General features: G+C 38.3%; 1 protein-coding gene across 1 annotated transcript in view; it reads left to right on the forward strand.

Moving 5' to 3' along the window:
* Positions 1 to 18,534, forward strand: part of Spata6 (spermatogenesis associated 6) — a 100,774-nt gene extending 82,240 nt beyond the window's left edge. The window contains exons 12-13 of the mRNA XM_051171140.1: positions 6,875 to 6,966; positions 17,944 to 18,534. Of these exons, the coding sequence (XP_051027097.1) occupies positions 6,875 to 6,966; positions 17,944 to 18,124 (273 nt within the window). The 3' untranslated portion in view covers positions 18,125 to 18,534. The remainder of the gene's footprint in view (positions 1 to 6,874; positions 6,967 to 17,943) is intronic.
* The last annotated feature ends 583 nt before the right edge of the window (positions 18,535 to 19,117 follow it).

The raw sequence follows: 19,117 nt of genomic DNA on the forward strand, positions 1-19,117 counted from the left end.
ATGCACAGTGCATACTGAAATATTTTATCAAGTTTTACTAAGATGCAAAATTTGGGTTTTTAAAGCTCTTTTATCACACAGAGAACGTCATTTGTTTGGGAGGATGGCATATGTGTCACTAAGAGACTATCTCCTGCTGGATGTGGGGGAAATGTCTTTCTCAGATTGTTTTTGAAAAATCTCATCAGGGACTCCATAGTGACACGCATGGCCACCTAGGTGCAGAATGCCTTGTTGTGTGGGAAGGCCCAAATTCATTTTTATTTTCTCCTTCTCTTCTACCGTCAGCGTAGACTTAAGTCTCCCTGAAAACACACTGGGCTTTTGCAGTGGCATGAGCCATGGTTGCTGAGGTTTGCCCCTTTAAGATGATGGTTACTCTCTGTCCAGATCTCATAGCATGAAGGCAATGCAGGAATAGCTTTTCTAAAGCTCCTTCCCCCATCTCTCTGGGCCAGAAGCTTAAGAAGCCCTACTGTACTGTCTTACCCAGTCTTGCCTCATACCTGGCTCCTCTATTCTCCTTGTTAGGTAGGCTACCCTAGATTAAGTCACATTCTGTACAATGTCCCATCCACCCTATGAAAGGATATAAAAGGTACTTTGTTTTGGGGCATTTCATTAAAGTTACTACACTAGGATTACTCCTGTCTTTCTGTCCACAGCATCTATCTTACTTTAAATTATTCCTCGTAATGAAGCTATTTCCAGGTTTTGGTCCTTGTCTTGGTTTGTTGTTGTTTTGTTTACATTCATGGGTGTTTTGCTTGCATACAATTCTGTGCACATGCCTGATGCCCTTAGATGCCAGAAGTGGGTATTGGATCCACTGGAACTGGAGTTAGAGACAGTTGTGAGCCACTGTGTAGGTGCTGGGATTCAAACCTGAGTTGGCTAGAAGAGCAGCAGGTGTTCTTCAAGTGCCAAGCCTCTCCTTCCCTTTAAGATCTCATCATGTTAAATATGAGGACATCTCATTGGGACTCTAGGTGAGAGAAGCATGGGAGAATGGGGAAATAGAAGGATCCAGAGGGTCCTAGAAACCTACAAGAAGAACATGATGGTCGGATCTGGCCCAGGAGTTCTGCTCAACTACTGAACCAACCAAGGACAATACATGCAGTAAACATCGAACCCCACTCTGATCTAGCCAATGGACAGGACATTCTCTACAGTTGAGTGGAGAGCAGGGACTGACTCTGACATGAACTCTAGTGCCCCATATTTGACCACGTCCCCTTGGTGGAGAGGCCTGATGGCACTCAGAGGAAGGATAAGCAGGCTACCAAGATGAGACTTGATAGTCCATGCACATATAGTGGGGGAGGAGGTCCCCCTCAGTCACAGACATAGGGGAGGGGAATAGGGTGAAAGCAGGAGGGAGGGAGGAATGGGAGGATACAAGGGATGGGATAACAATTAACATGTAATCTGAATAAATAAATTAAATAAAAAAATTTCATCATATTGTCTATAAAATAATGTAGACATTTTTAATGCTCCCACACCTCAAGGACTGACCGTGGTGTTCATGGTTGCCCTGCCTCCTAATAAAGGTTATTTCTGAAAGGCCATTTTGTTTGAGCTGCTTACCATAACCAACCTCTGTCTTCTCCCATACTTCTAACAGACCAGATTTTGTCTTTTAACACTTCCAAGCCTGACTAGTGAGTTTTCTTTCTCTCTATGTGGCTTGTCATTTTGAAATTATTTGATGAGATATTTTTGTCTTTACTTAACATTTTTATCAATACTTTTTAGAAACAAAATATAATTTAGTGTAATTTATAAAATGTATAGCTTGATAATACTTTTTCTTTTAAATATTTTTTTTCTCCCAAGATACACAGTGGAGTTTCTGGGATATCATGTTTTCTTTCTCTTCCCATTTGCATAGAATTTTAATTTCCTTTTTTTTTTTTTTTTTTCTCAGTTTAATTTGGATCTGTTCCCAGGTGTTATTTTACTGTGTGGTTTTATGAAGAAAGGCAACTCTGACCGTTAGTTTTGCGAGTTAATAGATCCCAGGTGTCTCTAGCTCCTGTGGAATTTCCTGTAACCCTGTGCTCACCACTGGAGGAGTTGAAAACATCTGCTTTGGGTGGCTTAAGTTGGTACACTGAGCTTCTGAGACTTTCGAAGGTATCAGGTGGATGCAACGTTCCCCCCCCCCCCAGTACCAAATTTTCCTTCATAGGTGGCGACACCAGCCTCCTTTATTAATTAAGGTGTCTTGCTAACATGTTGTCTTGTCATTTCATTGTGTGTGTTTGTCATGGATTTTTTAGTGTTGCTATTGGGTAGTTTTAAATTTTTTACCTCATTATTATGTGTTTTACTCCTTTGTGTAAGAGAATGAATTCTAACAAAGTGTGTATCGTGTGTAAAACAGCATCTGTGTCAGCTGCAGCATCATTGGAGCCCCCGGTTATCCTGTGTAATGCCTGATAGGCCTTCTTTTCACTAGACAACACAGTATTCTAATATATATCAGTATTTAGCTTAGTTTGCTATGGTTTTGAGTATTCAAAATTACATACTGATTTTATGTCTGGTTTCTTTACCAGATCATTGTGTGTGTAGTAACATGCATATATTCCTTTTTTCTTTGCAAATAGATTCAGCAAATTATGCTCCACAATCTAGATATTTTCATTCATTTACATGCTATTTATGGGCACAACAACAGGAGTGAGAATTGACCTTTCACAAAGGATACTACAGTTAATCCACTGTGTTTATTATTTGAGGCTAATGCACATGTACTATTGTACACAGTACTGTGTTGTCCTTTGATGTACACACACTAGTTTGAAATGTAACTAAGAAGGACTTATTGGGGGGACGAGGAATTTGGATGTGCATATGTTGAAAATAGTGTAATTATGTGTGTATACATTCATATGTATAAAGATATGTACATATATATGGAGAAAGGGAAAGAAGAAACAAGAAAAAGCAGAAGACAGGGAAAAGATGAGGTGAACTTAACATGAAATTCATTTCTGTTTTACATACTTCTAATATACCTAACACCTAAAGATTACTATATAAAATAATTTAAGAACTTTTAAAATCTTGACCCATTTGTGAAGTCTTTGTTGACAGTCAGATAATTTGAATCTTGAAGCATTTTTCATTTTGGATTAGAGAGATGCCTTCTGATTGTGAATTCTTGATTTTCTTATCCATGTTGTGAAAGTGTGAGGCTAGTTGCTAACCCAGATCAGCATGCTCAGTCAGGGCTTATTTAGGATTCTAGCCCCGTATGTCTGCAAGCATGACTAGAAGAGTTCCAAAATAAATGGGCCACAGAGCTAAACAGAGAATTCTCAACAGAGGAATCTCAAATGGCCAAGAAGCATCATTTCTTACTTTTGGACATTGGACTATATTTTTAGACTGTTTGATTCTGTCTCACAAGTTTCTTGAACTCTCTTTTTAAAGTTTCAATATTATTTGTATTACTTTGTATAAATGACTGTTTTACCTTCATTTTTGTCTGTATACCATTGTGTGCTTGGTTAATGCTGAGTCCAGAATGGTATTAAATCTGAGGAACTGGACTTTCAGACTTGTAAGCCACCTGTGGGTCCTAGGAACTGAACGTGGGTCCTCTGAAAGAGCAGCCAGTGCTCTCAACAGCTGAGCCATCTCTTGAGCCCTGGACTCTTTGCAGTTTATCAGTCTGCTTGCTTTTATTATGGCTACTTAATTTGAAACTAAATTAAATTTGATTTTCTATTGATTCTAGTGTGCCGTTACACCTACCTATTAAATTGCTTATTTCACTGACTATGTTTTTAATTTTAAATCTCTTTTCTTAATCTTCATGGACTCACTTCTAAAATTCTTAAAATGCATGTCCAGTTTGTCCAACTTCCCACCAATTTTTGTGATCCTATTAATCACAAATAATAATTTAAAGTGCACATCTCCTAAAATTCAGTTTTTCAGATATGTTTATATTTGCATCTCTGTCATTTTTACTTTTTCTTAGCAGTGAGGGGTGGCCTGGCTCCAGGTGCACTGCTTGTGTTTAATGTTTAGATGTAGTTCTGGATATATTTAAAATGCTTCAAGAAAAAGAGATGCACTGTAAGCCCACTTTTGAAAAGATTGCCTCTCTGATAGCTGAACATCTGTAATCATCATTGGTTTTGCTCCCAATGTCTTAAACAATGTCTGTTTTTTCCAGCTTTCCTAGTTTGCAACAGAAGTAGCCATTATAAATTATCCTACCTAACCCCAAGGAATTTCTGTATGTTTTTATGAGGGGGGGGTGTCTCTTTGTGCTTTTTCTATTGATACCATATATCATCATGACTTTATTGGCTCAAATTGATCATCTTATATTTCTGTAGATTAGAGGTCTAACAAGGACCATACATGGTAAAAATTAAAAGTAACCGTTGTATGCCTGTCTCCCTTCACCAGCCTCAGTAACAGGTGCTGTGTCTGTACATGGTCTTTCTGAGCACTCTTTCTAGTCAGATCCTTCTGGCTTGTTTGTATATGCATGAGATGAATATTCCTATGTGTAGTCTGAAAACTAGAAGGGAACCGTGTTGTATTGCAGTCTGATTTGTCTATTGGGTCAGAATTCCCCACCATGCCATATTTGATCCAGATGGGCAGTGTTCTGTGTGAGTGGTGTTAGCAGTGTGTTCTTAACCCCTTAGTACAGCCCTTCCACTTATTTTTTGATTTGTCAACCTTTGTCACCTGGCTGTGCGACAGTCAAGAAAAAGCCCTAATGAGAAGTTTGAAAATTGATGATTAAATACTTATTTAGGCACTAACTAAAAGGAAGCTAATTTAACTCTTTTAATAGTGGAAAAAATGTTAAAAAGTAAAGTGCTAATAGAAACATATGGAATTATTCATAATGATAACACCTAAAAGTCTTCACAACTAAAATTATTTGTATGTTTTCAGAAAGGATTAACTTGATTGTTTATTAGTCACTGGTGTTTTAGCAGTAATTGTATTTTCTTACCTGAAGTGGATGGGCCATTTCTCTGTCAATGCTATTCCTTGTGTGTTTCCATTACCTGCTCTTTTTACTTCTGTTCATGTTGTCGAAGGAGTGAGAGGTGATGGCTAAGGTTAGAACAATACTTAATATGAAATTATAGGAAACACACTTGTGAACTGACTGTGACAATTATGCTTGCAAAACTAGATCAGATGACCCTGTTTCCAATGCCCTACTATCTAGAAGAAGTTAAGAATGGGCACACTGGCTCTGTGTGTTTATGCCAACTAACTCACATTTCAGTTTTTTTTTTTTTTTTTTTCTTATTTATCACTTTGGCCTCACATCAGTAAATCTTTTCTGTAAATCACGGGTGCATGCTTACATGTGTGTAATTTTCTCAAGTATTAGTATTTATGCCTCAGAAGGCAAGAATAATCTTTTTGGAGTTTATATAAAAATATGCATGGCTGTATTTTTTTTTATTTGCGCGGCTTTATTAACTTGCGTATTTTGATACATCCACTACCATTTTTTCACTGTTCATAAAGTATCTTCTGAATGCCTAGTCTTTACTAACTAGTACAACCCAGTTAGAATAAAAATAATGTGCTCTTTTGAAAACATGTATACATACCATTTAACTCTTTTTGCTTCTGGGTGAACTCACTCATTATGATAATTTCTAGTTCAATCCATTTGTCCACAAATTTCGGAAATTCCTTGTTTTTAATAGCTGAGTAGTATTCCATAGTGTAAATGTACCACAGTTTCTTTATCCATTCTTCTACTGAGGGACACGTAGGCTGTTTCCATGTTCTGGCTGTTATGAATAAGGCAGCTATGAACATGGTTGAGCATATATCCCTGTTGTGTGGTGGTGCATCTTCTGGGTATATTCCAAGGAGTGGAATAGCTGGGTCTTGAGGAGGCCCTATTCCCATTTTTCTGAGAAAGCGCCAGATAGATTTCCAAAGTGGTTGTACGAGTTTGCATTCCCACCAGCAGTGAAGGAGTGTTCCTCTTTCTCCACATCCTCGCCAGCATGTGGTGTCAGTCGAATTATTGATCTTAGCCATTCTGATGGGTGTAAGATGGAATCCCAGTGTCGTTTTGATTTGCATTTCCCTGATGACTAAGGAGGTGTGAGAAGCCTGGGAGAATGAGGAAATAGAAGGATCCAGAGGGTCCTGGAAAACTACAGGCGGGTCTGGGTCCTGGGGTCCTCCTCAAACTATGGCACCAGCCAAGGAAAATATAGGCAGTAAACTTCGAACCCCTACCCAGACTAGCCGATGGACAGGACATTCTCCACCGTCAAGTGGAGAAGGAGATCTGACTTTCACACAAACTCTGGTGCCCCATATTTGACCATGTCCCTTGGATGGGGACACCTGGTGGCACTCAGATGAAGGATAATAGGTCACCAAGAAGAGACTCGATACCCTATGAGCATATACAGGGGGAGGAGCTCCCCCTCAGTCACAGTCATAGGGGAGGGCATGGGGGGAAAGCGGGAGGGAGGGAGGAGTGGAAGGATACAAGGGATGGGCTAACAACTGAGATGTAATTTGAATAAATTAATAATAAAAAAAGGAAAAAGAAAAAAAAAGAAAACATGTATACAAGTAACATTATACAGATTGAGGTTATATTTAATATATATGCTTATACATATATGGGGAAGGGGAAATAATAAGGGATATGTGGGAGGATTATCTAAAATCAAGAGAAATAACTTTTAAAATGTTACTGAGAAATAACGCATTCGCAACAGTTTCTTTCCCCGGATATCCAAGCACTTGATTCAGTGAGACAAGAGGGGCATTTTCCACAGAACTGTAGCCACCATGTTGGAAGTGATGCAAATTTAATCAGAATCTTTTAATTTTTCAGGATGAGCGAGACCCAGAGAAAGATGAGGAACTGGAAATGAAAAGAGGTCTTCTATATAGAGACTCTGCCTATGACAGTGACCCTGAATACAGGTATGGACTTGCTTTTGTGTATGGAGATCTTTCTCATAGCTCGTGTAAAAATAACACATTTATCTCTCTTCTAGATTTTAATTTTATTTTTCTAATTGCAGGCATGCATGTCTGTATGTGGACATGTGTGTGAGTGCACATGCCTGTAGAGTCTGGAGACCTGGGGCCTCTGTGAGGCTAGAGTTGCAGATGGCTGTGAGCCGTCCAACAGTGGTGTTGGGGTCTAAACGTGGGTCCTCTGCGATAGCAGTAGACACCCTGAACCACTGAGCCAGCCCTCCAGCTCAGCTAAATCTTTTCCTTACTGAAGCTTTTGTTGTTGTTTTAAAATAAAAACACCTTGGAAGGTAGGGAGATGTCTCCGGAAAGAGCTTGCGGTGCACTGGAAACAACCTGCTGTTCCAGTCCCCAGATCCATGCTGGGGGCAGAAAACAGATACAGCTGTGCACTTGTGTTTGTTATCCCAGCACTGCGAAGGCAGAGGCAGAAGGGTCTATGGGACCTCTTGGTTAGGCAGTGCACCTGCATTGGGGAACTCCAGATTCAGTGAGAGGCCTTGTCTCCAAATAATGTGGAGAGCAACTGAGAAAGACCCCAGACATGGAATTCTGCCTCAACACACACATGCTCATCCATTTGCACATGTGTGCTCACACTCATCCACACACATGCACTCACATTCATACACACATACAAATGGCCAACTCATGATGATATATTTGGGATTTATTTGACTAGTCAGCAAATCCATATGTTTCATCATACATTTATCCTAAACTAAAAATTGTTTCCATAATTTTAGACAAGTTACTCTTTTCAAAATAATGGAAGAAAGAAATCTGTTCTAAAATTTCAGGGATATTAGTAATAAAAATATGTTTGAAAGGTTATACTAGCAAATTTTATATTCAGAGTTCTGTTCAAATGGCGATAAGACGCAAATTCAAAAACTATGAATCATGGGTAGTTGCACTCATCATTGACGCTATTCCATGGAGTACTTTAAGAGTTTTTCATTATGAAATTTTTTAGGGACTATTCTCTATGAAGTGGAATTAATTTCTTCCGATCTGGAATTTGCACCAAAATCTCTGATCTTTTCCATGGTAAGCTTGGCTGGAACTTCTATGAACATGTGAGGGCATGGTATATGAATGCGATCTCCTTTCCCAAAGTCATTACCTAACAGTCAAGAGGTAGCCTGGACCTCTTATTGTAGGTAGATTTGTAAGTGAAACAGTCAAAAGAGGAAAAAACAGGTTCAAAGCACACAATTTATGCAGAGCCTCTTCTCTCTCTCTCTTAAAACACTCTTCTCTAGATTGCTATACCAACTAGTATTTTGCCAACTTGGTGCAAACTAGAGTTACCTGAGAGGAGGGAACCACTTTTAGTCAGAAACCCTAAGTAAGCAAAATTTAAAAGCTTCAGTAATGAAAAGATTTAACTTGACTGGAGAAATGGCTCAGTGGTTAAGTTCTGTGCTCATTTTTGGTGCCCTTCGTTTATGTTCATTCTTGGGCCAAAGATTGGGTCAGTCAGGCCTTCAGAATCTTTTACAGGATTGTTTCGAATATTTGCCCTGGAAGCTCCTCCTCAGGTATCAGAGTGCTGTTTTAGTTTATCTTCAATTCACGTGCCTCCTGTTAAGTGGGACTGAGAGGTAGGCGCCTTCTCTGAGCAAGTGATGAAAGCTTTTCTTCCTAGGAAGTCATTTTGTGAATTCTTTGCTTAAGGAAGAAAACTAAGTGGCCTGTGAGTAACTAGTCTTTAGTGTGTCCTTAGGAGCCGGCTTTTGCCTAATGCTGAAAGGAGATAGAAGATGGCAACATAGCGTTTTCTCCCTATACTTACTATGTTTAAGAGTACTATGCCTTGGAATACTTCCCAAAGTGTAGTCCATATTAGAAACATTAACATCCCCTCTTAAAGATCCAAAGACTAAGGACTCCACCTGAGGTATATTCTACTGGGAACCTGGGGAGTGGCCCAACAACCTGAGCTATGACAGTGACTCTGGTGCATATTAAGGCTTGAGAAGCATTTCTAAGCTTTATTGATACATATAATGGTTTCTAAGATTCACTTTTGAATAGCATTTCTAAAGCAGTGTTATCAGACAATAATATAACCTCTCCTTGTTATCTGATCTAAAGCCTCGGACTGAGTCTTTTCCTTCCCTCCCTCCATCCATCCATCGCTCCATCCATCCATTGTCTAGAGCATATACAGCATGCTCAGGACTTTTCTGCATGTTTTATTCACTGTGATTTTTACTTGATAGAAGCTATTTATTGAGTTTTATGACAAAAAGCCTATATCTTACAATCTAAAATACCTATAATCATACAAACTCGAATGTTACAACTTTAAAGTGCTAAGCATACCAGCTTCTTAATTTTGTTACTTATGTATCACTTTTCTGTTCTTGTGATAAAACAACATAATCAGGGCATTTTATAGAAGAAACGATTTATTTGGGCTTATGGGTCCAGAGAGCTAAGAGCCGTCATGCCGGGAAAGCGTGGCAACAGCAGGCAGGCATGGCAGCTGAAGCCAGAAGCTGAGTGTTCACACCCTCAACCTCAAGCGTGCAGCAGAGAGAGAGGAATGGAAGTCGATGTGCTCTACTCATAAAGCCTGCCCTCAGTAACATCCTTCATTCAGTCAGCTTGCACCACCCAACTCCCCACATAGCACCCACTGCGGCCAACTGTCCAGTGCTGGATAGTACAGAGGACATTTCTCATTCAAACCACGTGTAACCACCTAGCTGCTTCTTAGAATTACTATTGTTTGCTTGGTGTATCCATTTTCAGACCTCCATTTTATGTAAATATGTGTATTATGTATACATGTGTATATATGTACCTATGCTTATTTTACCCGAAGACAGTTTCTGAGAACTGCGTCATTAGCTGTGTGTGAGAGCTGTAAGCTTGACCTTCATTTGAACTGACAAAACAAAAAAATCAAAAACCACAACTACCCAAGCCTCACATGGTTCACATTTGTTTTCTAAATTAATCATCAATAATCCTTTTTCTTCCTAATCCACTCCAAATTGCCTAAAACATTTCTCTTTTATTCATATACTATAGGCGTCAATAAAACATGTATGTAATTTGTCATCTATACTTTATTAATAGTTGAAATTGATTAGTTCTTTTATCTTTGCCTCTGTCCTTTTTTGTATTTTTTCTGCATAGCAATGTCACGATTCAATAAAGAGCTGTCTAGTCAAGGAAACAGTCACACACTGTTGGAAATAAGTGCGGCATGTACTGCAACAATACCGTCCTTTCTTTGAAGCCAGTGGGTGCAGCATTTATAACACGTAGCAGGGATTTACTGAACGATTTGTGCACAGGTGCTGAGCATATTATTGATAAAATAAGAAGTGAAGTTGTTTTAAAAGCCCATTTCTATGATATGATTTTTAGTGCCTTACACACATTTTGAATTTAGTAATACACAGCAATTAAAAAATTAATTCAGTTGTTCACAATTTATAGGGGATTCTAGAATATCTGGAGATAAATAATACTGTGAAAAAAAAAGAAAAAACAACAACAAAAAAATAATAATACTGTGCTAGGGATCCTGATATTTGTGTTTGCACCTCTCTATAGACTTTATATGAAGGCTCATGGTGCTCAATGAGGTCTTCGGTATTTTATAATGCAGAGTTTTACTTGTTTATATATATGTGTGTGTGTGTGTGTGTGTGTGTGTGTGCGTGTGTATACATATATATGTGTATATATATAATTTGTTTTGAAGAAACAAACACCCTTATCCCCTTTTCTCCCATTCACCATTCCTTCACCTCTGCTTTTCCTTCCAAATGTTATGTACTCTGTTTTATAAATCCACTGAGTTCTCTTACAATAATCTGTATGTTCGTGGATGGAGGGTCATCTAATGGAGCACGTTTACCCTCTCAGGGCCATACCCTTTCCAACAACCACAAGTTGCCAGTAGCTCTTGAGCTATGGATGGGACTTTGTAAGCACCACTCATCCATGCTGGGATTTTGGCTGTGTCAGACTGTCACAGCTGCTGTGAGTTCCTGTGTGATGGGTGTGTCATGTCTGGCAAATTCTGTTTCGCTTTAGATGTTTACTTACTACCTACTACGTCTGGATCTTAGAATCTGCTTCTTTTCCACAGTGATACCTAAGCTTTGGAAAGAGGTGGTAAACAGATGATACAGATGCCCCATTTAGAGCTGAGCACTCCACAGCCTTATTCTGTGCATGTTGACCAGTTGTGACCCTCGGTATTCTCCTGTAGCTACTGAAACAAGTTTTCCTGGTGGGGGTTGAAAATACACTAATCTATATGTATAAAGATAGGAACTTAAAGGACAGCTGATTACTACGTCCATTCAGAAGAGTAATGGCATTCAGCTCTCTACTGGGGAATATGACCTGTTTAGCCATAGGTTATGGCCCAATCGATAGTGCCAGATACGAGTCCAATCTTGGAGAGTTTTAAATTCAATCAGAAAGTGGTTGGCGTCTCCCATAATATTCATTTGTGCAACTGTAACATGAGTGGTCATACCTTGCCAGGCCAGTCCTTATTGTAGCTCATAGCTGAGTAAGACTGTTGGTTATATTGTTCTCACAGAGTCGTGTGCACAGAGCCCTCCCGCGCTGCAGCTAATGTTAGAGCGTCCAGCTCTACTATGAAACCTGTAAGGATGAGATTGTTCTGGTTAGTGCTAGCTTGATTTCTCCATGCTCTGGAGCTCGGGTATATGATATCTGTGGCAATTGGGTCTTGCCCTTAAGTTTCGAAATACTCAAGAGTGATAGTAATACCCTATAAGATTTTGAGGAGGGAATTGGCAGGGAGTGGGGTTCTGGACAAACCGAGAAAGGGGTAATTCATGCCTAGCACTGGGCTTTTTGTCTGATAGACTGGATTTCTGAGAGGGCCACCCATCCCCTTGTTGTAGGGTCTACTAAGCATCTATGATAACAGGTCTCAATAAGTCATTTTCAAAGGTCTTCAGAATTGAGTTATACCTCCCTGTATTTCTCAGTCCTCTCCAGCGCTACCTCATTAACACTTCCCATATCATTACTGAGCTTTCACTGTTCGTGCCATGTGCTTTCAATCCCCTAGAATTTCAACCCCCATTACCCAGAACCCCGCTCCCATGACCCCTTACTTGTTTTCTGTCATATATGGGTACTCCAATTTAGACACATGTTTGAAACTAGTTTGAAAACTAACATTTATGTATAAGCGAGTACATGCAACCTTTGTCTTTCTGGGTCAGGAATACTAGATGTTCATTTCTAGCTCCATCCATCCATTTACCTGTGAATTTAGCAATTTCATTTTCCTTTACAACTTAATATTCCATTGTATATATGCATGGCATTTTATATTATCTATTCACCAGTTGATGATCATCAAAACTGTTTCCATTTTATTGCAAATAGGGCAGCAATGAATATGGATAAGCATCATCCCTGTAGGACGATAGAGAGTCTTTTGGGAATTTCTTAAGGAGTCAGATAGCTGGATCATACACTCAGTGTATTTCCGTCTGTCTGAGAAATTTTCAACTGAATTCCTTAGTGGCTGGAAAAGTTTGTATCTTCACCAGCAGTGAATTAAGTGTTCCCTTTCCCAACATCCATACCAGTATTTGTTGTCCTTTTACAAATATTTTTATTATAATTTATCCACATTATATCTGGATTGTAACCCCCTAGCGCTTATCATCCTGTTCCTATCCTCCTTTTCTCTTCTGCCCTATTCCTCTCCCCTGGGCCTGTGACAGGCCCTCCTCCCCCACCTTCTGACCACAGCCTATCCAGCTCTCATCTGGATAGCCTGCACCCCCTTCCTCTAAAAATCTTGTTTGTACTGACTGGGGTAAGATAAAATCTCAAAGCAGTTTTAATTTGTATTCCCTGCTGTTGACCATTAAAACAAACATATATTTATTTCTCGGCCATTTCTTTTTCTTTGAGACCCTTCTGCTTAATTCCTTGGTCCTGTTTTAAATTTTTGTTTGTTTGTTTTCTTGTTATTGTTTTATTCACTAACTGTCATATAGTTGGTGAGAATTTTTCCCCTACTCTTCAGGTGATCGTATCTGGAATGTTGTATCCTTTATTGTACATAAGGTTTTTTTTTAATTGTATGATATCCTATTTGTCACTTAGTGACTGTACTGCTTATGAATATTGGCATTCTTGTAAGAAAGTCCTTTCCTGTGCCTGGAAGTTCAAGAACATCTAATTTCCCAATGGTTTAAGCCATTAGGTCCCATGTTCATGTTCTTGATCCATTTGGAATTGCTTTAGGCAGAGTAGGAGAGTTCCAGTAGACATCAAGCTTGACTGGGACCATTTGCTGAAGTTGTCTTTCCTACACTGTATGTATTTGGCCTCTTTGCCAAACTTCAAGTGGCGCTAAAAGTGTGGCTCTGTATTTGGATCCTCAGTTCTATTCCATTGATAAGTGTGTCTGTTTTTATGCCAGTACCATGCTTAGGCATCATGGTGATGCCTCTTGCAGTGTTTTCATTGTTGGGGATTGTTTTGTTAATCCTGTGTCTTTGTGTTTTCACATGAATTTTGAGAATTTTTTGGTGAGGAGTTGCATTGGAGTTTTGATGGAGTTTGCAGTGAGTTTGTAGCTTGATTTTGAGAGTATGTTCATTTTTACAATATTAATCTTACCAATCTTTAAGCATTGGAGGTCTTTCCATCCTCTGGTATCTTTATCAGTTTCTTTCTTTGGGGTCTTACAATTCTCTTTGTACAAGTCTTTTTCTTCCTTGATTAGATGTGTTCCAAGGTCTTTAATTTTGAGGCTATTAGGAATGGGATTGTTTTCCATAATTTCTCAGCACGTTTGTTGGCATACAGGAAAGCAACAGGTTTTGTATGTATGATTTTTGTATCCTATGACTTTGTTGAATGTATTTATCGTCTGTAGAAGATTTTCGGTGGGTTTTTAATATAAAAAGTCTTAGCAAATTGGGATACTTTGTCTTCATTTTTATTTGTCTTCTCCTTTTCTCCCCCTTTATTGCTCTGGTCAATACTTCAGGCACTATAATGAGTAGGAGTAGAAAAAGTGGACATCTGTGTCTTGCTCCAGATTTTTTTGTTGTTGTTGTTTAGAATGATGTTGGCTTCTATGTTGTCTTATGTTGAGATGTGCACCTGTTTCCCTAGATCCCCCAGGACTTTTATCATGAAAGGGGTATTGAATTTTGTTAAAAGCACTTTTGCATCTAATGAACATCCTTTTTCTGAGTTTGTTTGGTGGATTGCTTTTATTGATTTTATTCATCTGTGAATTTGGGGCATGAAATAGATTTCAGCAGAGTAGATGATATAAAGTTGGGTCCTTGAATTCAGTCTAAAAATACTTTATTGAAAAATTTTGTATCAGTGTTCATCAGAGAGTTTACCTGCAATTTCTTTTTTTTTTTTTTTTTTTTTTTTTTTTTGGTCTTCATGTGGTTTTGGTATCAGGGTATCTGAGGTATACTTTAGTTTTTCTTTGATGGTCTAGTAGAATTTTATGCTGAGTCCATCTGGCCCTGAGGTATTTTTTAGTTGCAATATGTTTAATTACCCATTTCTAGTTCATTGGTATAAGTCTGTTTAAATTATTCACCCCGTCTTGATTTAACTGTGGTAAGTCATAAGCATCTAGAAATTCACCCATTTATTTTAGTGTCTTCGTTAATTTGGCTAAAAGTATCTCATTAAAATTTTAAAGAACTAACTCTTTTTCACTGATTACTTGTGGTTTTTGTTTCTGTTTCATAATTTCAGCTGTAATTTTGATTACCTCTTCCTTCCTGTATATGGTTCTTGTGCCTTTAAGTATATCACTAAGTTTTTAAAGTTGAGATCACTCCTTTTTTTTTTTTTTAAATGAAGACACTTAGTGCTATAAACTCCTGTTAGGACTACCTTTATTGTGTCCCATGGGTTTGAGTACAGTGTGTTTTCATTTTCATTCAATTCTAGGAAGTTTTAAGTTTCCTTTGATTTCTTCCTTGACTCAACTGTCATTCAATAGTGTGTTGTTTAGTTGCCACAAGTTTGTGTTCTTGTGGTTTCTACTGCTGATGACATTCAGTTTTATTCCATAAAGGCAGATAGAATGCCACCTTAGCTCTGCTACACAGAGCCTTGTCAAGTTCACAGTTAATCCTAAAAGGTTTCCTGTCATTTATCTATTGACTAAAAGTCAGGAAGGTAATAATTTGAAAGCAGTCTTGAGGCACGTATTGTCTAATGGAACCAAAGCAGTAGTAAATCCAATGTGAAAATACAGTGTTTTATGAAAAGTATTAAAAATTTGGTTTATAGTCTAAAGGGAACCCATACCACAGTTTAAAAATTAGTAGTCTTTTTAACTACTTACCATTAGAGAGGTGAATAATGATGTAGTTTAGAATTGGAGGAGGGAGGAAAAAGGCAAAGAAATGATAAAAATATAGTACTTATATATATTTTTTAAAATACAAAATTTAAATTATAAAGGTAAATGCAACTTCAGTTGAGTAGGTTTATTGCACTGTACTTAGTATTAAATAAAATATATAATCAGAGAAGTGCACTAGTACCTTGTTATATAGTAAAGGTGATGACTGAGGACCATGGTAAGGCAGAAACAGATTTGTATTTAGCGAAATAGTAACAAGCACATGGATTAAAGAAGACAAACAGCCAGAAAACAGTCAAGCAAACTAATGTGAGGGACAGAGAAGGTGGGCACATAGGCTAGCAGATCTAGTTATATAGAATAGAGATGTAAGCAGATTTTTCCATAATGAATTTGTCTATGGTTTTCCTGTATATGACTCAAATGTTCAAAATAGTGTCACAGTGACAATAGGGATTATATCTGGAGAAAATTTATATGAAAAGATTTTAATTAAATTGTCGAGACTATTTCCTTTTACAAAACTAAAAACGGAAATGTGATTGTGTCAAAATACTAGCAAAGAGACTTGGCAACAGTGTTTTTGAAGCTTATGCTAACAAAATAAAATTTTGAACAATATTGTATTTATTCTTTGAAATTTTCATATATTTTTAAAATTTATTTTTTGTTGTATCTATCCACTCATTTACCCCTTCCACTTTCTCCTTGTACCTCCCATCCCATTTCCCTTCCAACTGTATGTCTTCCTTTTGTTAATAATTCTCTGAGCTCTATTAATGCTGACCATGAGTACATGGGCTATACATGGTGCAGGAGCAGCATGCCAACAGCCATGTCTCCAAAGGAGAGCGACTTGCTAAAACATCAACCTTCAGTTGCTAGGAGCTCCTCTGCACAGGGTGGAACACTGAGGCCCCCCTCTCTAATTTGTGCTGGAATTTTCACTGACTTAATCTTGTACAAGTCTTCTTCAGATAACCACTGTTGCTGTGAGGTAACACGTGTGACAGCCATATCATGTCCCCAAATCAGCATTTCACAGCTCTCCTCCCTGAGCTCCCAACTCTTACTTTCTGCCTTGACACCTGTGATATTATTCGCAAAACCTTGGGTAGGTGCGGGGGTTGGGGTGGTGATGTTGACATAAATGACCAAGCACAGCTAAGTGCTCACAGTTATTTATACTCAGTGTTCTGACCAGCTATTACTTTGCACTAACCCCTAGCCACTAGAAAAAGAAGCTTCTCTGAGCAAAGCTGAGAGTGACAGAAATGAGTAAAAACATAACTATTTGGAAGGTAGTTTGGCAGAACACCTCTGTAGCAAAAGAGTAACAGTAGGCATCCCCTAGGGCCTGTGGCCTCCCAGGATATGAACTTTTACAAGGTATGCAGTACAAGGCATGAACTTATTTCTATGGAGGGAGCCTCCTGTCTGATCAAAAAACAGTTGCACCATGGGCACATCTTTACATGCAGGTTGATATTGTAGAATGCAGTTTCCAGTGCTGAGCAAGACCATGGTGTCTTTTCTCCCCAGCAGCCTGCATAGCACCATCAGGAAGAAGTTCCCTAGTCTGCTGAAGTGGATTTATTCATGTCCAGAATCTTACTATCTTGTTATGGTGGACATACAAGAACAATGACCTATGCTCTTGTGGGTGCCTCTGTGGCCTCTGTAACTTGTATGACGGTGGCATATGTGTGTGATTTGATTTGAAAATATAAATATTTTGTGTATTTGAAAAATTTTATGTAAAAATACTATATATATAAGTGAGGTAGGGTTTTGGCCCAATTTTCTATCTTTAAGTCACTGGGATTGCAGACATAAATCACTAGGCCTGGCTTTTCCTAAGTATTGATTTCTATCTGTCTACCCACTTCCAAATGTGAGATTGCTGATAAGCATATAGAAGCATTTAACTTAATGCATATAATCATTTCTTTATCCCAAATACTATACATGTACTTTCTATGTATTCTCTTGAATTGTACAGTTATGTAAAAATGTAATTAAGGAGGTTGAAACTAAAAGCTAATTACCTAGGGTTCCAGAGCATACAAGGAATTTTGGCTTTAGACACTCTGTTCTTACACTGACTGTATCACAGTATCTCTGCTGTTTTTTGTTTGTTTTGTTTTGTTTTACTACAAGGTCTCTCTCTATCCACCACGCTGGCCTCAATCTCACAGAGATTGCCTGCTTCTACCTCTCAAGTTCTGGGATTAAAGTGTGTGCCACTATGCCTGGGTTCTATGCTGTTTTACTTTACTTTTCATTCCAACACAGTTTTTTTTTTTTATTTTATGCTCGTAGTTTCATATGAACAGCTTAGTTTTTCCTTTATAGAGAGTCTTCCTTTATAGAAAGGCAAAAGCCTCAATGCATTTTATTTCTCACAGTCCCAACAAACAGAGTATCACACATAAAGTACTCTGTAAATATTTGAACTCATACTAGTGCCTTTAACTTCATTTTACTGTTGTTTTAACCTGTTTTAAAAGACAGTCTTTTCTCATCTTTTCCCATAGCACTTTTCAACGGCCCCGTGGCTCTCTCCATTTGGATGAAGGTGAATACTGGCCCAACAGAGCAGCCTCCTTTAAGGGGAAGTCCCACCGACCTGTCTTTGAGAACAGCATGGACAAGATGTACAGGAACCTGTACAAAAAGGCCTGCAGTTCTGTTTCTCACACACAGGAAAGCTTTTGAGACCATCTACTATAAACTGTATCCGTGTCAGCTTCTCAATGAAAGCGTTTGATGTGATCTATATTTGTATGCCTTTCTTTAAAACAGGTGTTCACTGAGTGACAGACTTGAACCAGCATATTCCTTCAAATGGTAAACTATGAGTCAAGCCTTTATTACAGAAGAATGTGCTGTTTCCAATGTCAAAAGTCTACGATTCAGTCACAGCCTCTAATTTGTGACTAGGCTGTGCTGCCACATTTGCTCCTACTACCATCAACAAACTAAAGAATAGGTTCTTTCTGGAATGTTCTTTCATTTTCATTTCCTTTTAACTTTCTTTTCACCTGCTTGGCTGGTGATCTTTTCTGGGTAGTATTTAACTAATATCAGCTCACTGTTCTCAGTAATGAGCAAAAAGATGATCTCTGCAGAAATGAATTTCAAGAATTCAAACCTGTTTTAACCAATATTTTCTACCCTTTTCCCTTTAGAAGAGGCTATTGTATTTCTTGGGTACTAAAAATGAGCTTTCTTTGTAAAACTTACACAAGCATTCACTGTTCTCTGGAAGACTAGCTGAGTTACCTGAATGTCTGACGGCTAGGTTAGTTCCCTAGCAGACTATGAATGACCCCAAATGTAGCTAATATTTTAGTATTGAATTATTTGCAATGTTTTCTTCTAGGGAAATACATTTTGATGCAAACAGAATAAATACAGCAGCCTGTGCTAGTAAGCATGTAGAAACTAAAAATAAATAAATGAAAATAAAAGAATTATATTGTAAATTTACCTCTAGTATTTTCATAGGTATCACATGACCCAGGCAACTAGCATCCACACTTTAAGGGGGACCATGGAGCAATGAAATTACCCAGTAGGTGTCATTCAGAAGACACTCATAATCCTATTGGTGGGCTGATAAAATGTGTCTCCTCCCACTCCCAACTCTCATGAAGTCAGTGACACTTTGTAAGTACAAAGAAAATGTTTACCATTTTTACCAGAGTG

Source organism: Acomys russatus, chromosome 29 (genome assembly GCF_903995435.1).
Source record: "Acomys russatus chromosome 29, mAcoRus1.1, whole genome shotgun sequence".
NCBI classification, from domain to species: Eukaryota; Metazoa; Chordata; class Mammalia; order Rodentia; family Muridae; genus Acomys; species Acomys russatus.